Raw genomic sequence first — 25816 nt, forward strand, 5'->3', positions numbered from 1 at the left:
GTCACCCAGAAGATGCTGGTGGCCAGGACTAAGGTCACACTCATGGGAACAGAAAAAGGTAGAAAGATCCAAGGGCTGTTTAGGAGACAGGAACAGTAGGACCGGGTGATGGATTGAATGAGTGAAGGAAATGAGGGAAAAGGTCAGGACAACCCAATCATAGGGCCACAAAAAGTAACTGACAACCAAGCAATGCTACTCTGTTCCACACAGTGTTCCCAAATGACGACTGACCAGTTTCTGAAAAAGATTTGGACTTAGTCTTGCCAAGGCGTGAGGATTTCTGATAGCTCTGAGTCACCCGATCCGCAAAGAACAAAAGCAGGCTTCTAGAGAGAAAATGTCAAAAAATTAAACAGCCACTTGTCCTGACAGCATTAAAAATAATCTGTCACCTGTTCCTAACTTTGTTCTTGGTTACAAAGGCCATTGTGTGAGTGAACAAAGAAGGCACAGAATTTGGAAAGAACTATTTACCCAGAGAAACTGATAAGAGCTCAGGCTGCAGAAGACTCGCATGTGAATGAGGAAGGGGGCGGGCTGCTCCAAACACAAACATTCTGTGCCCTACAAACAACTCAGGGGCTGGAAATCCCATTCACCGGAAAGAACGTGGTTTCCAGCAGCTCCTGTTGGTATATCCAGAATATTCCGAAAATGACTTGGCCTTTCACTAAGAGCCATTTTCCATCTGATGAATCAAAAGTTCAACTCCAAGGACAATGAGCTGATGGTTATTGAGGGCGTAGGGTCTCCACCTTCCTCCATCAGACACCTTGCCCTCGTGCCAGCCACTTCCCATGCTGCCCAGTGTCACACAGGACCACGGCAAGCATTCGCCACATGAAGACCGAGGTCGCCCCGTTTCGCGAAAAGCCCTTAGCAAAGGGAAGAGTTCAAGAACAGAATCTGAGCGTACCAAAGCCAACAAGATTTTCTTCCGAGTTGTTTTGATTCTGGTCCCTCTCGTTGGCACTCTCTGGTAAGCTCACAACCACTGTCCTCGCCTAGGTGATTCTCCGACTGGAATTCCCTTCCCCTGAATGAATTCTGGGCAACCACAGTTTCCATGAACTAGCTAGTTGTTTTAGGCTGTGGATGTTCTTCTCTATTCGACCTGATGTCTCACTATTGGGCACTACACAGGGCTACGGGCAGGATTCAGCCAATTCAGCAGGTGGGTTCAGTTGACCCCAGCAACCAAGAGTGCCAGTTAGCTAGGCCAAGGGCCAAATGGGAGAGGGAGGATGCTCGGCTCTCCAAAGGCAAACCTCAGAGGCTTGCAGCCAAAATCCTCCCTGCAAAGAGAAAACAGCCTCATACATTAGTGAGGGACTTGAGGCCAACAGAGAGCTGAAAAAGCAGCAGAGACGTTTCAAGGAAGTGCTCCTTGAAGAACGAAATTCCCACTGTTCTATAAGAAATTAGCTCCCACGGAATGTGAGCTTATCTGTGACAGATTGCGCTATGCAATGAAACACTGTTTTGAAGTAACTCTTCCCCACTCCATAAAAATGACATTTTATGGTTTGTCTTGCTAATTTTTCACCCATTTAGATTCTGCTTGACAGAGAAAGTTGACACTGCTAAATAGTATTAAGTCCTCTGAGCGCCCTCAGCTTGCAAGGAAGCCCCCAGCTGCTGTTGTGTAGATGAATCCAAGCTAATATTTGTAACACAAACACGGGGAGAGTCTGCCTTTTGTCTTCCAGTTGTCCAGAATCGCAGAAATCAATTTGGTTTCATCAAATAAATGAAGGGAAAAAAAAAAAAAAAAAAAAAAAAACAAAACCCTACACCCTGGGGTTATGACATTGCCCTAAACAAAGTATGGCATATCACGATGCCTTCGTGATGCGTTTACCAAATGGAGAAAAAAAAACTGCAAAGGGCCAGAGGCCCATTAGCAACAACTTCCTGTTAGATTTTGGTGGCAACCTGGGAATGAATCACTGAGCCTCCGCGTGCCCATCAGGCCCCTCTGCCCCTGGGTACAGAATAGATAGATGTGTCGTCACTGAATGGTAAGAGAAAACACTCCTATCGTTGTTCTCCCTCATCTGGAATCTCTGATGCTATTTTGGTTAAGACTCGACAACTTCCCAAATCTGAACTATAAGCACGGAAGCCATTTTTAAACGTAATTTTTGGGGCCCAGGTTCACTCGACAATGTGATTTAACAGGAGTTTGAGATCTGCAGTCATTAGGTCTGTACGGAAGTCCCAGTTTGGCCCTTCGTAGCCGGCTAGCCTCTGGAAAATCCTTGGCACTCCGGTTTCTATAGCTGTAGAAGAAACCATAATGGCTGCCTCATAGGTACTGAGAATCACAGGGATGAAAAGTGATTGGCAACTGCCTTTCCCTCACCTTCTGGACCTTACTCAAGGCTCAGAAATCTAGCTAGCGTGAACGATAGACTAGGTGTGGGAATATTCCAGTCTCAAACTCTTATCTGTCCTAACAGTTTCCCATGAGCAAAACGGGTAAATTCCTTCTTTCCCTCACACCTGCCTCCTCACAGAGACCCATTACTAGCGAACAGAGATGATACTGAGGTAAGTCAGCTTACCTCAGGGACCCCTGTGATTCCTCAACTTTGTTGCAGACTGGAATCACTCCCACTGTCCAGTCATACCCAATACCACACAGCAGAGTTTGGGAACCTTGGCCCCATTCCCTCTATGGTCACCCGAGGGTTCCTTTCAACCTCTTGGCTCTACACTATGTCCAACTTTGAAATGGGAAGTCAAAGCCCAGGACGCTAAATTTTGAGCCCCTGTAGCTCCCTCCCATAAGCCTAGTAGCCACCTGCCCCACCACTTATATCCAACCAGGAGGTGTGAACCATGAGTAAGTAGCCAGCACCCAGGGATAGGGAGGTAAGCCTAGAGGTGGGGAAGGCACAGAGCACCCCTTCCCAAACTGGGAGAACAGCAGGGTAACATAAAAAGCGATTTCAAGATCAAGTAAAATTGAGCTATTCTGGGTTCACCAAAGTTAAGCAGATTTCTTCATTGCAGGACTTCTCAGATCCTTTAAGTTGGAGTGTGATTATGAATCTGCTGGAGAGGATCGTGGCAGCATTTCTCCCCATGGAAGCCCTCATTGTCTCAGAGCGTGTCAAGGACTAGTGTCTCAGAGAATATGCTTTGAGAAACTTAGAGCAATGTTGGGGGTAGGGGGTGCATGGCAGTACCTGGAGACAGACTTGGTTGTCACAACTAGGGATTGGGTAACTGTCACTGGCATCTGGAGGACAAAGGCCAGGGATGCTGACAAACCCCCCCACAACATGCAGGAGAGCCCCCCACGACTTACCAGCCCCCAGTGTCAATAGCAGTGCAGTTGAACAGCCCTCGCCTTGAGTGCCCTCTTCTCCCACAGGCCATCCTCCATTGCCAGAACTTCAGAAATTGAAGGTGACGAGAGAAAAAGACAGACGGGAGAAAGAGGACAGGAGTAGGAGAAAAAATGAAGGAAAAGGGGAGGGGGGAGTGAAAAACAGACAATAAGGAAAGACAAGACTTGGGGGGGGGGAGACAAAAGAAGACAGATTCATGACTGCCAAAACGTGGAGGCAACCAAGATGTCCAAGGTGAATCAATAAACGGTGGTCCCTCCAGACAACGCGATATTCCTCAGCCCAGAAAGGAAATGAGCTACCAAGGCATGAAAAGGCATAGAGGAAACTTACACGCACTTTGCTAAACAAAAGAAGACACCCTGAAAAGGCTACATGTTGTGGGTTTCCAATCTATGACATCTGGAAAGGGTAAAACTGTGGAGACAGTAAAAAGATCAGTGGTTGCCTGCGGTGCGGAGGGAGGGGTGAATGCGCAGAGCAGAGAGGATTGGGGGGGGGGGGGGGGGGGGCAGTGAAAATACTCTGGTACTATAATGATGGATACATGTCATTACCCATTTGTCCAAACCTACAGAATATACAACCCTGAGCGAGAACCACAATCTAAACCAGGAACTTCGGGCAATAACGATGTGCTAATGCGCGTTCATGAGCTGGAAGGATGCACCTCCCTGGAGGAGGATGTTGATAAGCAGGGGAGGGGGCTGGGCGTGCATGGGGTGGGGTGGGCAGGGGTATACAGGAACTCTCTGTACCTTCTGTTCACTTCTGCTGTGAACCCAAAACCGCCGGAAAAAGAAAGAAAAAGAAGCCAGAGCGGCACGCTGATGTTAACCGGCCGGCCTCCCCATGCTTTTATTGCTTCTCTGAGTGGAGGAAGAGGATAGCCCTGCTCTTCTGCGAGGGCCACCTGTTGGGGGGAGGCGGGGATGACGAATGGAAGGCAGGAGACGTTGTCTGGCTGGGTGTCACGTGCCCAGGGCTCCTGGGGGGGGGCGGGGGGCCTCAGACCCTGCTGGGCTTCTTGGGGTCCTTGCTCTTGGCCGGCACGAAGGCGTAGAGCTCCTCGATGAGCATCTCCATCCGGGCGGTGACCTCGGTCACCGTGTCGATGACCAGCTTCTGCTGCAGCTTCAGCGTTTTGTTCTCCCACAGGGCCTTGTTCTCCTCCTGGAAGACGCGGTGCTCCTCGCGCAGCGCGTGCAGGGCCCTGTTCTCCTCCCGCAGCAGCCGGTTCTCCTCGCGGAGGACCTGCAGGTCCTGGTTCTCCTCCCGCAGGGCCTGCAGCGCCTGGTGCATCTCCCTCAGCAGCTCCAGGGACTGGCTCCCGTCAGCCAGGCCGGGGCCGGCCTTGCTCTCCTCGTCCCCGGAAGACCCGGACAGGTTGCTGACCATCTGGCGCAGGACGCGGAGGGTCTTGGAGTCGTCCTGGGGGGGCGAGGGCCCCTTGGACTCCTCGAAAGCGGAGGAGAGGCCTGTACCCTGGTCCGGCAGCAGCCCGGGGCCGGGGAGCTCCTCGTGGGCCGAGGGGACCGCCGTGCTTTCCTCCCCGGGGCCTGCCTTCTCCTCCGCCGGGCCCCAGTAGGCCTTCCTCTGCTCCAGCCGCTGTCGCAGGGCCCTGTTCTCCTCCCTGAGGAGCTGCAAGCTGCTGTCCTCCTGGAGGCGGTGCATCTGCAAGGCCGCGTCCTTCGCCACCTCCAGGGCCGCGCTGTCCTTGTGCAGCAGCGGCGAGGCGGCCCTGCTCTCCTCCCGGCCCAGCGTGGCCTTGCGCTCCTCCCAGAAGACCTGCAGGATCCTGTTCTCCTTGCGGAGGGTCCTGTTCTCCTCGCGCAGCGCCTTGTTCTCCTCGCGCAGCGCCTTGTTCTCCTCCTGCAGCAGGTACTCCTTGGCCAGCCGCTTGTGGTGCAGCTTGTGGTGGAAAGAGGACGACGGAGAGAAGTACAGTTCTCTGTACAGGCGGCAGTTTTCGTTCACCCAGCGCCCGTCCTGGAAGACGAACATCTCGTCGCTGAGCTGCACTCGCGGAGGGTTGTAATCCAGCTCGAGGTCCGCCTGCGAGGTGGGGCGCTCCATGGGGTCCAAGGGCACGGAGGAGAAGCGATTCAGCGGGTGGGAGTGCTGGCTGGTCACTCTGCGGCTCAGCCTGGGCAGGGCGGCCTGCCTGGCGCAGCGCGGGCTGGGGTACAGGTTGTGGAGCCTCAGGAAAGGCTCGGCTGTGCCCCTCTGCGGGAGAGAGCGGGGAAGCCGAGAGTTAGTGAAGGAGCCGACGAGCCCGAGGCTGCTGGCCAGGTAAGAGGCCGGCTTACCCCCACGAGACACTCCGTCTGATAGTCCGGCCGGGCCACGGCGGACACGTTTGCATTTGGCTTCGCGGAGGCCTCGCAAGGAAATACAGCCGACCCCCTACTTGCAGCCGTTCTGGTCTAGAAAGTGACCGCGAACGCTGAATTCGCGAGTGCCAGACCATCACCCCGGGTAGAAACGCAGGGTTCGGTTCCTGCCCGCCTCTAGTCACAGTTTCGTCAACCAACTGAGACATAACCTTGCATTTATGTGTATTACTGTTGAAAGACATCTTCTTTAGTATATGCACTATTGACTCGTTAACATTGAACTTTCAGCCAACAGCGCTGTCACTCATGCCAGAGCAAAGCTTATCTAACCCATGTTCTCTCTGTCAGGCACATCACACCTTCTTTCATTAAGGGGCACTAGACAGCCCTTGGGCAATGTGCTACGGGGCCATTTGAACTGTGCAATCATCCTCCACCCCCCAAAAGAGCACGAAAATGTCAAGAATGTGGCCCTAAATAAACTGTGAAAAGGACACTATTTTACAGTGTGAGAGCTGAAACAAGAAGGCACCTTGGGGGCGCTTGGGTGGCTCAGTCGGTTGAGCCTCTGACTTCGGCTCAGGTCATGATCTCACGGTCTGTGAGTTCCAGCCCCACATCAGGCTCTGTGCCCACAGCTCCGAGCCTGGAGCCTGTTTGGGATTCTGTGTCTCCCTCTCTCCCTGACCCTACCCCATTCATGCTCTGTCTCTGTCTCAAAAAAATAAATAAACGTTAAAAAAAAAACTTAAAAAAAAAAAAAAAAAAAGAAGGTTCCTTAGCTAGAATGTGTGTATCAGGTGACTTTAATTTTTTGTCATTCTGTACATGTCTGTAAATGACCACCAAAGCGCCACAGGTATTGATTTGCTGGTTACAAACTTTAGCGAGTGGGCACATACACAAATAGCGAATCCATGAATAATGACCGTCACACGTATGTTGTGTAGGTGGAAGGGCATTCACTTGAAGTCCACCCGATATTTGGGTCCCCAGCCCCACGATTTGATCAGTGACAAGAATATGGCAAGTTCAGTTTCAGTTTCCACATTTTCAAGTTGGGGTAACTACATCTACTGCCTTTCCTCAGAGAGATATTTTTAGGATTAAAAGAGAGAACGTATGAAACCATTAACCGTGGGCTCTGACACACTTCTGTCCCCTTAGTGGAGGAACACACGCTCTTCTCAGTCGCCCCCCAGCTGCAGATATGTCCCCACAATTGGCGTGGGCAAAGGGGCACCATGAATCACCCCGACAGACACCCAAATCGTTACGTCCAAAACAGTGGTGCTGTCCAGCAGCCGAGCCTTCTCCCTTGTCCCACCGAGGCTCGCCCTCCACTCTTAGCCACCCTGAGTCTATCCTTCCAGCCCTTTAACATCCGCTGACACAGTGTTAGGCTCAAAGCAGAGCCCAGAGAGTAATTCTGGAAGAGAGGGGCACCATCACAGACCCATCACTGAGCAGTGAGAGTTCAATATGTGGTAACGAAGACAGCAAGGGACACCAAGGAATTCCCAAGGAGCGATTCATGCTGGTGGCCCACACACCTCAAGACCATCATATCACAAAGGGGATCAGAGCCACAGAGCTTAAGTCCGATAATTGCACTTCCCAGTGTAGGATAATCGTCTGAGTGTGTCTTAAATGCAGATTTCTGAGCTCCCTACTTGTAAGACTGATTCACTCAGTATGGGATATGGTCCAGGAAGCTCCATGTCTAACCAGCTCCCTCGAGGGATGCCAGCTGCGGGCACTCGGGACAGCTCGGAGCCAGGTAGGACGTGTCATTTGCCCAGGTGGGGGTTACACCAGGGTTAAAGGCCAACGTGCTAAGACTGGGGATCACAAGCATTCTCATCCTGGTTCTGTCACTGATGGGCGGTGTGAAATTGGAGATCACTTGCACCCTCTCTGAGATCCAGATTTTTTACTAGTAAAAAGGACTCAGACTCCCTGACCCCCTAGGCACCTTCCAACATATAAAGTCAGTTAGATGTGCCTGTGAAGTGGAAATAAAAGCACATGCCCTGTTTGGGTCACCACCCCGTTGTGAGGACTGAATGAGATAACAATTGCAGACGTGTTTTTGAAACTGCTGAGCACCACAGAAATGTAAGGTGTTATCGAGAAGAGTAGGTTTTGCTAATGGCAGAATTCTGAGGTGTATTCGAAAAGTGGTGAACAGGTGGAATGTGTCCTGGAGAAGAGGTAACAATTGCAGCAATGAATTAAAAAAAAAAAAAAATCATGATAGCTACTTCTAAAGACACCCAAAGCATTTCACCTTAAGTACATTGCAATGCTTTCCAAATATCAAGTCCTCATTTCTCAGGCTATTTTCACAATTTTACAGATAGAGAAGATAGAAAACAAGTCAGGTTATCTGCATTATGTCTTCGGGCGTAGAGAGAAATATAATTTGCACGGTGTATAATGTTGGCTGGAATTCTTCAAGACCCAAAGAGCTAGATAAATAGAAGGCACAGTTCTATGCCATTAACTTTGCAATAAGCACATGTCATTAACTTTGTAAGGATGTGCTTAATCTTCTAGAGAGTGAGGGTGCAGGGACATTCTGCAATCAGAACCTTATTTACTTTAAATAAATCCAGCCTCCGTGGTTTTCGTATTTCCCAATTGGGAAAGCACAGTCGCTCTTGTGGCCGAAGCTGAGACCAGAATGAACTTCACTGTGGGCAGTACGGCCCGTTTCCTTGTCAGTTTAAGGTCCCTTGACCCTAGATTTCTGGGACGATTGGCCACAGTCACTAAGGAATGGATCTTGAGAGGTCCTCTCCAGCCAACGGGGGCCTCCATCACAGCAGGATCCTGTTCTAGAACACATTACTATGGGAATTGTGGTTGTAGTCAACAGTGTATATCCCAGTCTTGAGAAGAAAACACTGAGCTCCAGTTTTGTGTTAGGCCCTGAGCTGAGCATTCTACCCACCGAATTAACTTCACCCTCGCAACACTGACTTAATAAAGTGTTGTCGTAATTGCCATTTTACAGAGGGAGGAGTAAACTCCAGACTCTAAGTTAAATGAACGGTGCCGGTTTACCCACGAGGTCACAAATCCAGTCCTGGCTGCCCGAACGTGTATGTGTGAAACACGCACACAGGAAATCGCCAAGGATTTATCAAAGCACTTGCAGTAGTCACGGGGGTGAAGATCGTTTTTTGTTAACTTCTTTTTTTTTTTTTATTTTTTTACCGTTTTTTATTTATTTTTTGAGAGAGAGAGACAGAGCGCAAGCGGGGGAGGGGCAGAGAGAGAGGGAGGGAGTCACAGAATCCAAAGCAGGCTCCAGGCTCTGAGCTATCAGCACAGAGCCCGACGCGGGGCTCAAACCCACAGACCGTGAGATCATGACCTGAGCCGAAGTCGGTCGCTCAACCGACGGAGCCAGCCAGGCGCCCCTGTTAACTTCTTATTATGGAAAATTTCAAACATACACAAAAAGAGAAGAGCCCGATAAATGTCCACATACCCCTCCCCCAGCCTCACAAGGCCAGGCCACACTTGTTTCATCTGTACGTCCACCCAACTTCACAACCACCCCCACCCCGCCACTGGGTTATTTTAAAGCAGAGTGTAGACATCCTGTTATTTTACCTATAAATACGTGAATGTGCGTCTTTTTAACAAAGCATCAATACCATTATTATCCCTTTAAAATTTAATACTGGGGGCGCCTGGGTGGCCCAGTTGGTTAAGCGTCTAACTCCTGATTTCAGCTTCATGATCTCTCAGTTCATGAGGTCGAGCCCCACATTGGGCTCTGCACCGACAGTGAGGAGGCTTCTTGGGATTCTCTCTCTCTCTCTCTTTCTCTCTCTGTCCCTCCTCTGCTTGTGCTGTCTCTCGCTCTCTCTCAAAAATAAATAGATGTTTCAAATACAATACAATACGATACATTTAACACTAATCACTTAATATCAGCAAATACTGAGTCAGGGTTCAGATTCCCCCAGTTGTCTTTATTTTCTGATCGGTTTCAATCAGAGATACGCGTCTTCATCCAACCGAACGTCCGAAAAGGAATCACTAGCCCTTTATCCTGTTTATCACTGTTCAGAGTATCCATGATGGCTGTTAAATCATCATATTCAGCTGCCTTTATTCTGCCTGGGCTTCCCCAGGAACTTCTGACTGCTCCCTCAGCAGAAATGCACTAAATAAAACCTTAATATGTAGGTGGTGGATCCCTAGCTGTGAACAGTCTGGGCCCTTATCCCTGTGCATGCCATCAGGTGCCTCTTACCCTCTGACCTTGGTTTTCACATCTGTACAATGGGGATCAGTGACATCACCTCTTGGTCTAACTTTCCCTGGCCCAGTGATGGATCCGTGTTTGTAAATGGGCACCGCCATAGCCCCAGCTGTCCTTTTTACCAACCAACCTTAACATCTTGTCCCCTCCTTTAAATGGCCAGCGCTTCCCACGCAGACCCTGTGCCTTCTCTGTTACACGCCCGCAGCACCCAATCCAGAAAATGTTGATAGACTAATAGGTCCCCATGACTTTCTTCCCCAGGAAACCAAATCCTCCTCTCATGACTGAGTCCTGTATCTTCCCTCCTATTCCCAGACAGAATCAAGGAGGAGGTCAAGGCCAGTGTTGCCTCATGGCCTACTGTCTTAGACACAACACAAAAATGTTTAACAACGTTTAATAGTCATGTATTTATTTTAATGGCTATTGGAAGAATATACCTATTTTATCAAACTCACAATCCTATGGATAGTACTAAGATGAGGCTAAAGCAAGTCAGCACCTTCCCCTGCAAGTGAGAAGATTTGAGGAAAAATACCAAATATGCAGGCATTTCAGAGACGCCAAGAACCCTGATTAGACTTTGAGAAAACGTTAAGACCAAACAAATTCTTTCTTCCCCAATTCCAGTCAGACCTAGCTGGATTTAGTCCATAAAGAAAGGCTCCCTCTTGGCCTTATGAAAACAAGGTCACCTCGCCCTAAATATATTTCTACTCTGAATGTTCTTGTAACAATTCTTCATCCACATTTATGTTGATTAATCAGCTAACATTAATCGGGCATCTAGTCTCAGACCCCACCCGCCTCCAAGGAACTTCCAGTCAGTTTGAAAATTCAGTGAATAGTACCAACTATCGCTGGGTGCAAATGAGGGCAGTCAAAGAGGAGCATACGTTAATGCAGGCTGTAAGATGTGGGGATCAAGGGACCGACCGGGTATCACAAAACCCAAAAAGAGTCCCGGCTCTACGCCGTCTGGGTGCGTGACCTTTACAAAATCGTTTCCTTTCTGTGCCAACATTTCCATATCCAGAAAATGTGGATGCTAACACGATTCAGAGCCACGCTGGGTTTCTACAATGACCAGCTGTAGAGGGTGCCATTCACAACTGTTGTTGCCATGCACCACCTGTACCCCCATCCACGGCAACCTCACTGACATCTGACCTGTTTCAGGGAGTTTGTTGTAGAGTTCAGCAATGAAGGGACAACGTGTGACATTTTCTTTGTTTATACAGAGCGACCGAGATGATGACTGCAAATTCAAAAAGACAAGTTGCTTAGATTTCCTTAGCGGAGGATTTCTAGAACAAGGAAAAGGAAATAGCACTTACTGAATGAGTATTATGTGAGGATAGGCTAGTTGATTTCCATATTCATGTGTAATATCTTACAGAGAAGAACTATCATGTTTTATATAAAACCACAGAGCCAGCAAGGGGCAAGAGGCAGGGTTTAAAACAGGATATCTGACTTCAAACCACAAACTTACTTTGCTGTTCACAGGGCCCAGATGTTTTACTTCGCATGTGTTGGTATCATTACTTTGCAGAGCTTCTCTTCTGCCCTGTCCCATTTCCCGCCCCAGAGAGATAAATTACAGTTCTCTGAGGGCAGTGGCCTATCTCCCCCGCTTTTTTTTTTGACATGCCTAGACATGGAAACTTAGAACAGCACGCTTCCCTTACAGCGGAGGTATAATGAGTCCTTGCGGGTGAACTAATCAACCGAAATGCACTGAAAAGTAAGAGGGCGATCAGATTGAACCCCACGAACCTGTCGTCACTTTCGGCCTGCCAAAGTGGTGATTTCATTTGTCTTTGTATAGTTAGCGTCTTTGGTGAAGCCCTATCTTCATTTCGATTCATATTTGTAAACTGCACAGCTGTGACCGTGCGATGGCCAATCTATAGCAGTGGGGTTTTCCCCTGTGAATTCCGCAAAACCCCAGGTCAATCCGTGTAGCCCTTAAAGGGGGCTGGCCCCTGCACGCGAGCATGCTGGTTTTCCTGTCACCATCTTGAACATATAATCCAATGAAGGTAGCGGCCCCGAATTCCCAGTGGCTTTGGGCTCAAAAGTCCCATCTTTGAGTGCTCTTGAGTCACTTAGCTTCTCTGAATGTCACCTCTAAAATGAACCTAAACGTAACTGCTCTGCCTGCTTCCTGGTGTGAAAGGCCAAGAAGTGGGAGACAAGCAGTCATAAGGACCAAACAGGTGGCCCGTTCTGCCGGTGAGGCTTGAACGTTCCTGGCCTAAAGCACTATAGCAAATGCCGAATGTATTTCTTTACCAAAGTTTGGGCTTTCCGAGGAGCGAGCGTCTGAGCTAAGCAAACATATGAGGAACAAAACCCCAGGATGACTCAGCCCATGTTTGAAGCCAGCCCCTTCTCAGTAGGTCTCCACAGCCAGGGGTATCACTAGTTGGGTATCATGGACGAAACTGATCTGCGCTTGATGTCCTTGAGGTCCGCCGAGAGGTCTGGGCCTTTCAGAACTCTGAAAGGTTCTTCTAAGTCTGGGAGGTAGAGCCTATGGCGGCATGATTCTAGTCCCCAGAGCAGCCATGACCAACATTTCCCATGAAGGAGAGATTGTCCCTTCCCTAATCTATGGGAAATGTCCTCCGGTATGGATACAGACCCAGAAGGGGAAAGAGGAGAAGTGTGGCTTCTCCTTGAAAGGATGGATGCGGGAAGGGGAATACAGTTGGCCGTGGGGCTCATCAGACCTTTCCATCACCTTGTGAGGAAGACAACAGAGAGACTCTACCCTCAGGAGCACCATGCTCCCAGTTGAGACCTAAGACGACTTAGTGCCAGGGTCCAGAAAGGGTCCTGGGCACAGACATCTCTCTCACAGAGCCTGAATCCCACCTGCGAATGGAAATCCCTCCGTAGCATCAGACCTGGCCCTCTCCCCGGCATCTCCTTTTTATTTAATTTTTTTCAGTGTTTATTTATTTTTGAGAGAGAGAGAGAGAGTGGGGGAGGGGCAGAGCACGAGGGAGACACAGAATCCGAAGCAGGCTCCAGCCTCTGAGCTGTCAGCACAGAGCCCAATGCAAGGCTCGAACCCACAAACCATGAGATCATGACCTGAGCCGAAGCTGGACACTTAAACTGCTGAGCTGTCCTGGCAACCCCAGCATCTCCTTTGTCAATGCAAGTGGTCTTGCAAGGAAAATGCTTGAAATCACCAACCACTGAGTGCCTTTGTCAGATCACTGGCCTCCAGCAAATGGAGAACATGGAGGAAGAACGGCCAATAGGAAGGTGGGGGGTGGGAGGGGGGGAGGGCAGGGAACAAAGGGGGAGATCCATGGAGTTTCTAAGGACCAGGACTCTCTGAGTGGGACTTTCCAGGGTGCAGTGTCTGAGGCTGGTGGCCTTCCATCTAAAGCGTTTGGGGAGGACTGGACAGTAACTAGGCAGGTGTAGCTGACGTACTCTAGAGTGCTCTCTGCTCCTGGAAAACTACGGCTACCACAGACCAGAAGAGGCATTCAAATGCCCCAGCAGACTCAAAACCTATTGACCAGGTTTTTTTAAACACCTACTTTCCCAGCATTATTGAGGGTTACAGCAAAGAACATTGGCCATCTGAGGTATTTTTCAGGTACGTGAAGCTGAGATCCCTAGGATGCCGAAAGGAAGAGCTGGGTATGCTGCTAATTTTCAGATGAAGGGACAAGGGCCGGGTGTCATCATACTGTGAAATTAACTCAGCTGCCTAGTACCCCGATACGGCCGACGTTGGTTTTAATAAATGCTAACAGGTAAGAGGATGATTCCCAGGCCCATGTGATCGATTTTGAGAGAATTATACAGTTGACAGCAATAAGGAAAAGATGCCATCGTAGGTGATCAAATAAATGTCAGCAAATTGTTTAACATGCAATCTCCTGAGATCTTCCTCCTAAAAGTTACTCAAATGGGGAGAGACGTGGGTATTGTGGGCAGATTCCATAGCTCCCTGTTCTTGAAGAACAAGCCCTAACAAAGGAGAATGGGAATAAGAGGCTTGCACGGGGCACTGGAGGGTGCTGTTGGAGCTCGTTCTGGTCTGGTGTAGACCCTTCATTAATGATCCAGCCATAAACAATGCCTTCACGAGACGCACTGCTAGCACTCATTGGGGAAATAAGGAAGCCCGAGAGAATGGAATCGTTATGTGCAAAGGGAACCAGGTCAGCTGGCTCGGGCAGGAAATAGCATTGATGGCTGGCAAGTTAATGCGCTGTTGGGAAATAGATCAGAAAACACAAATATTTAATGTGAGAAGAAAAACTGGAAATCAATAAGACCTGAAAAGACCTGAGGGTGAGAACAAATAGTGAACCACCGGCACTTGCCGGGTAATTGAGAAGCCCAAATGCCCAACGCGATTGGGAGGCCCGAGGCACTTTCTGGAGACACAGAGCTGCTGTCGCAATTCCCTTCTAAACAAGACGGACCGGATCCCAGAATAAAGCAGCAGTGTGGCTGACACCCTCAGGGAGCTAAGGACAAGCAGTTGGGATGCAGAGAGAGGAGGCGCTATTTCCTAAGAGCGAGAGAAGAAACAGGGAGCTGAGAAGCGGCCAGGCCCAGCCTGGTGGCACATGCCTGGCGTGTGACGGAGTGAGAGTGGGCACTGGCCTGGGCTCAAAGTCCCTAACTCTAGCTCTGCCATTACTAAAGGGGCGGCTGCGGTTCCCGGCTCCCACGCTTGTGCAATCTGTACCTCACACTCGCACGGCCACATGATCGAATCAGCACTCGGTCGATATGGCCCCAGAACAAGCTTGAGCTTCCTTAAGCCACCCCCCCCCCCAGTTTTATTCCCCTTCTCTGCTCCTTCACGCTGGCCTGTTTCTGGGAGCTAAGCAGGAAGAGTTACGTCAGGTGTAGATTCAAGACTTTTTCCAACCTCTCCGTCACGTGATCCCGATTTCAGATCCTATTCCTGCCCCCACCCCCAGGTTGGCACCCTCTTCCCGTCCCTTAGTGATGCAGACAGTGATTTACGTGGGCTGTGAACAAACCAAAGGAGCAAACCCACCCTCGGGGGGAGTAGTGGTCAGCAGAACTACGTGGCATTTCAGTGGATAGAATCAGACCTAAAACAAGTTCCTAAGAGCCGTAGGAACCCTACGGGGAAACCATGCCGTCTGATGACCAGGACGAAGTTTTGTATTGTAAGCTTCATGAGCTGAAACTGATGAAGTGGCTGCCCATTACAAAGTTATAAGGACAGACTCCTGGGTGGCTCAGTCGGTTAAGCGACTCAGGTCATGATCTCACAGTTCATGAGTTTGAGCCCCGCGTCAGGCTCTATGCTGACAGCTCAGAGCCTGGACTCTGCTTTGGATTCTGTGTCTCCCTCTCTCTCTGCCTCTCCCCCGCTCATTCTCTCTCTCTCTCTCTCAAAAATAAACATTTTAAAAATTAAAAAAAAAATAAAGTTATAAGGATAACTTGAAAACAAATAGCTGGGATGTTTTTGTGTCCTGTTTCTCCCTCCTGCTGAACATACTTGCCTAGATTGTTACCTGTTGAAAGAATGCTGAAGGTTTTCTTTCTAATCCTATTCTTCTGAAAATCCTTGAGATGGCTTTATTTTTTTTTTTATTTTTTTTAACGTTTTTATTTACTTTTGAGACAGAGAGAGACAGAGCGTGAGCAGGGGAGGGGCAGAGAGAGAGGGAGACACAGAATCTGAAACGGGCTCCAGGCTCTGACCTGTGAGCACAGAGCCCGACGCGGGGCTCGAACCCACAGACTGTGAGATCACGGCCTGAGCTGAAGTCGGACGCTTAACCAACTGAGCCACCCAGGGGCCCCGAGACGGCTTTAGAAAACGTATGTATAATTTTACTATATATAATTATATAGTTTATATTATATATGTAATTCTACATTAAATATGTTATTATATGTATATACACATATTAGCTATGTATTTATATCTATACATATCTATATAGATAGATATCTATATATAGTATATATATCTAGATAGATATATCTATAGCTATCTATAGATATCTATATCTATCTATCTATAGCTATCTATAGATATCTATATCTATCTATCCATATCTATCTATATATCTGGATAGATATAGATAGATAGATAGATAGATAGATAGATAGATAGATAGATAGATATGATGCCCACTAATGATCGATCCTGTCCCTACACATCCCCGTATGGAGCTTTCAGGTAGTTACCTCTGCACTGGATTCCTCCACCCTACATTTCAGCCCCTCTGGTTGCACCGCCATCATCTTCCAACAGGCCCTCAGGTGACTCTGAAGAAGTAAGGCTGCCCCCTTTGTGACATAGCAGCAGTGGAAACAATCCAGTCAGGAGAACCCCACCAAGGAAATGGCTGTTTAGCAGGAGGAGACCTCAGACTCTCCAGCCTGCCAACACTTCACCCACTCATTGGCCTCCGTCCTGAGTCCCCCTTCCACTCTACCTTTGGTATGCGGCAGGCCCGATTCTCTTGGCATCTCCAAAGCACCATGTACCTTTTGGCCCGCGTCCTAGCTTTTCTGCCTAATGGATTCGGTCGTGTGAATTTGGTTCCAGGTCCCAGTGCTCGTTCGCCCCCACCCCACCCGACCCCAGAATTCCAGGGTGGTTGTACAACAGCAAGCCCCAAAAGATCTAAGTCTGAGAAGAAGGGCTTATTCCAGAGCGTCATGGAAACTTTAAGTGTTATGATGACTGAAAGGTCTTACCAGGTCGCCAAACCCGCCTTCCTCATTTGAGGGATGACAAGCCCAAGACCCAGAGTGGATAAGCAACCGCCCCCGCACTCCCCGCCGCCACTGCCCGGCACATGGCTGGTTGGCAACTTGAATCTGAGGCCTTGACTATGCTGCTTATCCTACATATCTTGCCCAAGTTTGGAAAGGGGTGAGTTGTTCTGGCTACAACTAAGTTACACCCTTCTGTGAATATCCCTACCTGAGGGAGAACCACGTTGATGGGAATTTCTAGGCTTTCAGACCTGGTATCTCTTTTTCTTGTAAAATTTGGCCTTGAGTGCTGTGGAAAAGAGAAAATAAGATTTCTGCTTCCTAGTCCGTCCTCTGAGCCTCAGTTGCTCACCTGAAAAACAAGAGACTTTCTACTCACTTAGCCCCTCTCGTCACTTATGTACATTATGAAAATCTGAGTCTGAAAGCATATGAAGATGGCATCTGATAAGATGTGATTTTAAGAAATTAAGACACATTGGGGTCAAGGGCCGCCAAAAAGTCTTAGGAGCAGAGATGCCCAAACCTATTACCTTTGCTAAGATTATTACTTCCACCTCAAGTAAAAAGCCATAGCAGTGTTAGGTGCCGGGTATAGGTCCTGTGCAGGAGTTGGTCACCAAAACACTCAGAACATTCCAGAGGTGACATCACAAAACAATATGGTGTTTTGCAGGGCTCATGGGCTCTCTGAGTATCACAGGTGGGAATGAGGCATCTAACAGTCAGAAGGAGCTCACCCTGGTTGTGTCCAGCTTACTGATCAAGGTGAATGTGACACACGATAATCCAAACGCCAGCCCCCTGTTTGGTCATCCTATTCACCTCCCCACTGCCCAGATGGGCCGAGAGCCCTATCCTCTCTCTAAAGGTAGCATCTTCTACTTGGAGTTGTATCACTCAAGAAGGAAGACACCAAAACTGAACTCATTCTAGACCAAAGGAAGATATGTAGCCTGAGATATTTTCTGACACCAACCAATTCTCCAATTCTTTGAGGCCAACTGGCTGTCCTATATTCAATTCAATTCTGACACGTTCTACCTGGAGTTGGTGTCGGGTCACCTAAGTTGAAGGGCTCAGTCCCACAAGACAGCCCCCACTTCAGACACCAGTTGTAACTCCCAGGCCACCAGTGTTTCTGACTGACCAGCTATGAATTGGGGGTTCCCACAAACCCCCCCCCCCCCTCAGCTTCAGTAATCTGCCAGGATAGCTAACAGAACTCAGGAAAACACTTTATTTACCATTAGTTTTATTATAAAAGATACAGCTCAGGAATAGCCAAATGGAAGATGCTTAGGGCAAGGTATGGGGGGAGAAGGACATGGAGCTTCCATACCCTTGCAGAGGACATCACCCTCCCAGCTCCTCCGTGTGTTCACCAACCCAGAAGCTCTCCTAACCCTATCGTTTAAGGGTTTGTATAGAGGATTCATTACCTGGCAGTGGTTGATTAAGTCGTTGGCCTTTGGTGATTGAAAAATTCCACCCCAACCCCTCCCTTTCCCGGGGGTAGAGGGATGCTGAAAGTTACAACCCTCCAATCACATGATTGCACATGGTTGATTCCTCTGGCAATCAGTGTCCATCCTGAAGCCATCTAAGGGCCACCAAGAGTCCCTTCATTACCATAAACTCAGATGTGTCTCAGACGGGCACCTTATGAATAATAAAAGGCACTTCTACCACTCGGGAAATTCCCAGGGTTTTAGGACCTCTGTGCCAGGAACTGGGAACAAAACCCAAGACCACGGTGTTGACGTCCAGGCTTCATGAAAGGGGTAGCCCGGCCCCCTGGCCACATTCTGTCAAGTCATTTGCCTCTACAGACTATTAGTGGGAGCTTTCTTGTGTCTCTTAAGCCTCTTATTAGGCAGAGAGCTCCAATGGCACTACTATGCCATGTTTGGGAGAAAGAACAGTGGACCAGGGTCAGCAGATCCAGGGACACCGTAACTGCCCACTGGAATCTTCCACACCCAGATTACAAGCAAGCCTTGCTTTAAGAAAATGCAATGTACAAAAATTCAAAGATATATGTATGGAAAAAACACGAAGGTAATTAATCACATTATCAAAGAATTGACTGCTCACCTCCAATAGGTTCAGATGAGTGCCTTCCTCCCACAGGAGGCACTTCTAAGGCCAAGGAACACGAGCTCTGCCCCGTAAGGTTCTTCACGGACAAAGAAACCGGCTAGTAAGCCTGATGTGTTTAATTACTATTATATATGTGCATATAAGAAATTATTCACATTTGTTAGTATTTTTATTTTAAAGGGAGGAACTTCTCTAAGTGATTCTTTTTTAATTTAATTTTCCAATTGTGGTCATAAACGCCCCACCCCATTTAAGTTCCTCTTGGCTTTGTACAGTGATTCCCCCAGATTATACCCATGATCTCAGGGGAAACTGAGGGTATGGTTCATTCCTAGAAGGGAAGTCTGCTTGTCGGATGATTCACGGAAAACTCCCAGGGTCCAGATAATGGTGGAAATCCTCCCTTTTCCCATTTCAGTGCCAGTGGCCCAGTGGAGTCCTCCTCTGATGGGTGCCCAGGGGCCCTTCTCTTTGTGGTCTCCCTCCTTCCTCACCTCTTGCCTTGGTCCTTGGCCTTTTTCTTCTCAGCAGCCTGGCTTCCGGGTGAAGGGGGCAGCTACGGTATCTGTGCTGACAGTGATGGCTCTCACAGCATAACAGTGAGTATGACCTGACCACAGATACTCCCTCCTGTCCTTCGAGGGGGGTTGCTGAGGGGAGGGACGAAAACAAAAGGGCACAGGGACTGTCCTACTACATTAGCATAACAAGAACTTCTTTTATTGAACCCAGAGAAGAGCACCGATCAGAATAAATGAGGATGCAAATAGCAAGGTCACGGACGCTGACGTCAGCAGGCCATGCGCAAATCTGAAGGCCAAGAAGGAATTCCTGGGGCCTGTATGTCTTAGCTCAGTCCAGCACAACAAATGTCCCACACACTGGGTGGTTTACACAACAAGTACTTATTTCTCACAGTTCTGGAGGCTGGGAAGACCAAGATCAAGGAGTTAGCAGATTGGGTTCCCGATGAGACCTGCTTCCTGTCTCGCAGACGGCCACCTTCTCACTGTGTCCTCATATGGCAGAGAGAGCGACAGAGTGTGTTCCGTGCCTCTCCTCATCTATTACAAGGACGCTAATCCCATCCGCAAGACTTCACAAAACCTAATTACCTCCCAAAGCTAACCCTCCGAATACCATCCCACTGGGGATTAGGGCTCCAACATAGGGATTTTGGAGGGACTAAAACATCCAGTCTACACAGCATGTGACTTGGACAAGTCACCGCCCCCCCCCCCCAGAAGCTCAGTTTTCTTGTCTCCAAGATGAGGAAATTATAAGGTAATTTGAGATACCACACATAAAGGAGCTGGACACTTAGCAAGTTCTCAATAAAATAATCACTGCCTGAAGCCTCCTACGAAATTCGCCTCTCTACCCCTGTGACTTAAATCTCAGGCAGCTGATGCACAACTGGAGCCTACTGTTACCATTCTTGATAGGACAGCTTTTGTGAAGGCTTTGTATTTGCCTGATTGATGGAGTTGGCTTTTGTTTTTAAGGGAGGAGCGTTCAACGGAGCCATCCTACTTGTCCATTAGCTGGGCCCTTCCTCCTCTGCCGAACACATGTATCCGTACCCAGTACGGAGAAGCTTCCTTGCGATGGAAACCCAAAATGCCTGTTATTACTCAGATTACACCATCATCAATCATCCACGTTCCGTGAGCATCCCCACATTGGTGGGCGCTACATAGAGCATGGAGGTAGACATGCCTCGTGGGTTTCTAATCTAAACAGACAGGTAGAGCAGAGACAAAGGGGAAAGGTGCAAGCGGTGCATCTGAGACTCTCCAGGCTTTCTTTACATGCAACTGTCCCATGATGAATCACAGGGAAAAAGTCAGCAAGCAGGAGGGTCTATTAGGAGAGCCCAGGGGCCTCTTGCCTTTCCCGGAGAGTCACGGAAACCGTTAGCTGTTGGCCCAGGAGTCAGAGGGTGGGCAAGGCAGGGACATTCTGACCTTTCCCTCCTCATTTATGAGAAGAGGAGAAAGTTGGATGAGTGTAGTAAATTATCATGATGCCTGTCATCTCTAAATTGCAGGACATGATGGGAATATGTGTTATTTTTGCTACATAGGGCAGGGGATAGTCTACTTTGGTGCCAAAGGAGCACACTGAGTACAGATAACAAGGGTTGGAGCCACGCTCTTTAGAGACAGTTGGGGGCCCTCACCTTCTGAGGAAGTAGAAGGTAGTAGCCAGGAAGTCCAAGAAAGCCTGCTGGTAAGTCTATTGGGCAACAAACAAAGGTCAACAGTTGGAAAAACCTAAGAGGGAAGGAAGTGAAAAAATAAAATGGCAGCTATCAGGGGCAGCTGGTTGAGATGAATGGCTGTTATTGATAGAAGAACCACTCACCTGTGTGGGAATATTGAAGAAACCAACAGAGGTAGAATGTGCCGGAAAGTAGAACGGTTGGCACTCCCAAGTTCCAAAGATAACCAGGATAAGTAAACCCTTCTTAAAATCAGAAAGGAGACTGTGTGTAGGACTGGTCCTCATAAGTAACATCGAAACTCGTGGGTCTTTAGAGCTGAGTGCCATCCTTACAAACTTCCCTTCTGAATCTGGGAGTGTTAGAAATCCCCCCCCCCCACAAAGTTCTGACTTTTTCCTCATATTAGTCCATTTGTTCATTTGATCCAAGAGGGAGGCTCGATTAAAAGACGTCCTATGGAGGGGCACCTGGGTGGCTCAGCCGGTTAAGCATCTGACTTCAGCTCAGGTCATGATCTCACAGTTTGTGAGTTTAAGCCCCGCATCGGGCTCTGTGCTGACAGCTCGGAGCCTGGTGCTAGCTTCTGATTCTTTGTCTCCCTCTCTCTCTCTGCCCCTCCACCGCTCACGCTCTCTCTCTCTCAAAAATAAATAAACATTAAAAAATTAAAAAAAAAAGATGTCCAACGGAGAAGACTTCTAGTCTCTAAGAAATTCTCCTTCAGTTTGGAAAATGTCACAGCTGAAACTAATATAACGTTGTATGTCAAATTATACTTCAACAATTTTTTTTAAATTTTTTTTTTAACATTTACTTATTTTTGAGACAGAGAGAGACGGAGCATGAACAGGGGAGGGGAAGAGAGAGAGGGAGACACAGAATCCGAAACAGGCTCCAGGCTCTGAGCTGTCAGCACAGAGCCCGACACGGGGCTTGAACTCACGGACCATGAGATCATGACCTGAGCTGAAGTCGGACGCTTAACCGACCAAGCCACCCAGGCGCCCCACTTCAACAATTTTTAAAAAATAAGTGACTGTGAGGTCTCTGGCCCCAGTCGGAGATGATAATTGGCCTTGTCATTGCAGACCATCAGAAGCCATGGGAGTGAACGCTTCCCAATGAAGATGCAGTAGGGGGTCGGGGGGTCTCCCCTTCTGACCAACCGGGGGCAAAACTGAAGGTTTTGTTTATTAGCACAACTCTAATTGTGATTTGTGTGATTCTGTACACTCCAATCTAACCGAAATTTAAAAATTATCTAATTAGTTAAGTGTGTAATCCCTTCAATTAATTAGCCATCAGTTGCTCCTTAATGATAATGAAATGCTAACAAATAGCATGTGATCTCTGAATAGTGCCAAATAAATCGATTAAAATATTTTTTCAAGAAGTAACAAGGAGGGGCGCCTGGGTGGCTCAGTTGGTTAAGCATCCAACTCTTGATTTCAGCTCAGGTCTTGATCTCACAGTTTGGGAGTCTGAGCCCCTCGTGGGGCTCCGCACTGACAGTGGGGGGCATGCTTGGGATTCTCTCCTCTCCCTCTATCTCTGCCTCTCCCCTGTTCACATGCTGTCTCTCTCTCTCTCAAAATAAATAAATAAATAAAAAAGAAAAGAAGTAACAAGGATTCCATTTACTCAGTTTGCTCCGTGAGTTTTAATGTGTTCAGTCTCCAAAACATGGGTCTGAGACTGGGCTTACATCCCTATAAGCAAGGACAACCTCTTAAGGTGATAGTGTCAGAGGAGACCTTTGCCTCCACACTGGCCGGTGGACAGACACACGAACTCTAAGTCGAGTGCCTATGTTGGAACCCTGGGTCCACCCCCATCTAGCTGCGGGACCTCTGCCGCATTCCTTCTGCCGAGCCTCAGTTTCTTTGATGACAGAATGGCCACGATTGTTCTTACAATTTAGGGTGGCGGTGAGGATTAAATTAGACAACACAGGACAGGACGAGACTTCAAAACGGTGCTGCATGGGCTTCTCACACACAGGCGCTCGATAAATATTTACTGATTGGAAAGTTCAGGCGAACTGAAATCCTTATCAATGAACGCTTACTTGAGCATCGTCTCTGAGCAAGGCAGTGTGCTTGGTAGCGGAGATGAGGAAGAAAAAGAGGAGAAGAAATCAGATGCCATTTCTTGCTCCCAAAAGGACCGTAATCTAACGAGAGAGCGGCATTTGAGGAAACAGGAGATATTTACTGAGTGCTTACTATGTACCAGGCGCTGTTATCAGCCCTTTAAGTACCATTTAATCTTGTCAACAATTCAAGAAGTTTAAGCACCTGTTGCTTTTAGCCCCATTTTACAGTAAGGAAAGCGAGGCGCCAAAAAGTTAAGTGATTTGCCTACCATCACTCAGCAAGTGTCGGAGCTAGGACATGACCTCCGATTCCGAGCCCTTAATATTGCCTTGCGTACTGGGAGCGAGGGGAGCATCCCGGACTTGGACTTGAAGTCTTCAGCTGTGCATATTCCATGCCGTCTGTGTAATCCTGCATAAACTACTTCACCTCAGAATCAGAGTCTCCTCATCTGTAAAATGTGTTAGCAGTCCCCATGGCATGGTTTGTTGTGACCTGCCTTGTGCCTGGCATGTCGTAGGTGTCTAATAAAGTTTAGGTGCATCTGATTCTGCATTGCCATTACTGGGCCTTTTTTTTTTTTTTTTTTTTTTTTTTGCCATTACTATTTATAAACCAGAGTTTCTATCAGCTAAACACACCCTGAGATCCCACGTATGAAACCTGGACCCTAGACACTTTTCCCAGTAAATCCTACCAGTAAATTCTCTTGAGTGCCACCCTTTACAGGTGCATTTCCTAATTTACAAATGTGATGTTTTAAAAGTTATTATGGTATGCATATGATAAAACTTACCCAAACGGAAATTTTTACAAGATAAACGAAGATAAAGTCACTGTTTCATCCTAACGTTATTGTACCTTATTTATCAATAATACAAATATATTTTGCTTCTACAAAAAGTTATCAATAATATTTTTAGTGGGGTGCCTGGGCAGCTCAGTCGGTTAAGCATCTGACTCTTTTTTTTTTTTTAATGTTTATTTATATTTGAGACAGAGAGAGACAGAACATGAACGGGGGAGGGTCAGAGAGAGAGGGAGACACAGATTCTGAAACAGGCTCCAGGCTCTGAGCCATCAGCACAGAGCCCGACGCGGGGCTCGAACTCAAGGACCACGAGATCATGACCTGAGCCGAAGTCGGCCGCTTAACCGACTGAGCCACCCAGGCGCTCCTCACATTTTTTAATTTAATGGCTATCACTGAGGAGTACCTCACAAAGATCCATAGAACCAAATGAAAAAATATATATTGACTGCAATTTCTAAATAACAATACTCAATATTCAGTCCTATCCCAAATAATGCAAAATTTTTTACTAAAAATTGCCTCCATTTTCAAAACACTTTCTTCATTGAAGAAGTTTGGTTTTTTCCAAAAAACAAAACAAAAAACCTCTAAACTCTCTCACTTATTCTTAAAACATCATCCTTTCCATGAAGGCAAAAAAATAATTGTGTGGTTTATTTTTCTTTTTAAAAATGGCTCCTAGGTGTTTCCGATTCTGTGTCTCCCTCTCTCTCTGCCCCTCCCCCGTTCATGCTCTGTCTCTCTCTCTGTCCCAAAAATAAATAAACATTGAAAAAAAAATTAAAAAAAAAATTTATAAAAAAAAATGGCTCCTAGGGGCACCTGGGTGGCTCAGTTGGTTGAGCGTCTGACTCTTGATTTCATGAGTCAGAAATCATGACTGGTCATGATCTCACAATTCATGGGTTCAAGCACCATGTCAGGCTCTGTGCTGACAGCACAGAACCTGCTTGGGATTTTCTCTCTCCCTCTCTCTCTCTCTCTTCCCTTTCCTGCTTGTGCGTGCTCGCTCTCTTCCTCTCAAAATAAACTTAAAAAAAATTTTTTAATAAAAAAATGGCTCCTAGACAGCAGACCGTTAACAGTCATTTGCCACCCCAAGAAAGGGTCAGCAAATTTGGAACACTTGGCTCTTTTAAAAAAAAAAAAAATTTTAATGTTTATTTTTTTTTTTTTTAATTTTTTTTTTTTTAACGTTTATTTATTTTTGGGACAGAGAGAGACAGAGCATGAACGGGAGAGGGGCAGAGAGAGAGAAGGAGACACAGAATCGGAAGCAGGCTCCAGGCCCTGAGCCATCAGCCCAGAGCCTGATGCGGGGCTCGAACTCACGGACCGTGAGATCGTGACCTGAGCCGAAGTCGGACGCTCAACCGACTGAGCCACCCAGGTGCCCCTGTTTATTTATTTTTGAGAGAGAGAGAGAGAGAGAGAGTGTGCGCGCAAGCGAGCATGAGCGGAGGAGGGGCAGAAGGAGACAGAGACACAGAATCCGAAGCAGGCTCCGGGCTCTGAGCTGTCAGCACAGAGCCCAACGCAGGGCTCCAACCCATGAGCAGCGAGATATGACCTGAGCTGAAGTCAGACGTTTGACTGACTGAGCCCCCCAGGCGCCCCAGAAACACTCTGCTCCTTAAGAGAAAACTGCACAACTCCCTGCAGCACGAGAGATTTTTATGCTCATTCTCTATCTTGGCACAAAGCACTGCAAAAGTCCTGGCATTTTATACTTTCTTTCTCACTTGTTAAAATCAGATTAATTGCCTCCATAAACTCTTCTAGTTCTTTGTGCACTTCTGGCTTCAGCGGCTTTGCAGCAAGAGCTTGACTACGA

General features: G+C 47.9%; 1 protein-coding gene across 2 annotated transcripts; it reads right to left on the reverse strand.

Annotated features, from left to right (window-relative positions):
• Nucleotides 1-4370: 4370 nt before the first annotated feature.
• Nucleotides 4371-17393, reverse strand: CBY2 (chibby family member 2). 2 transcript variants are annotated; one of them, XM_030333910.1, is made up of 3 exons: nt 17320-17393; nt 16951-17032; nt 4371-5588 (listed from the first exon to the last, which is right to left on the reverse strand). In XM_030333910.1, the coding sequence occupies exons 1-3, from the start codon at nt 17391-17393 to the stop codon at nt 4371-4373; spliced, it is 1374 nt and encodes a 457-aa protein (XP_030189770.1). The 2 variants fall into 2 exon arrangements, with proteins under 2 accessions (XP_030189770.1, XP_030189844.1); XM_030333984.1 differs by lacking the exon at nt 16951-17032 and having other exon boundaries at nt 4371-5589.
• Between the last annotated feature and the right edge of the window lie 8423 nt (nt 17394-25816).

This window comes from Lynx canadensis, chromosome A1 (genome assembly GCF_007474595.2).
Source record: "Lynx canadensis isolate LIC74 chromosome A1, mLynCan4.pri.v2, whole genome shotgun sequence".
In the NCBI taxonomy this organism is placed as follows: Eukaryota; Metazoa; Chordata; class Mammalia; order Carnivora; family Felidae; genus Lynx; species Lynx canadensis.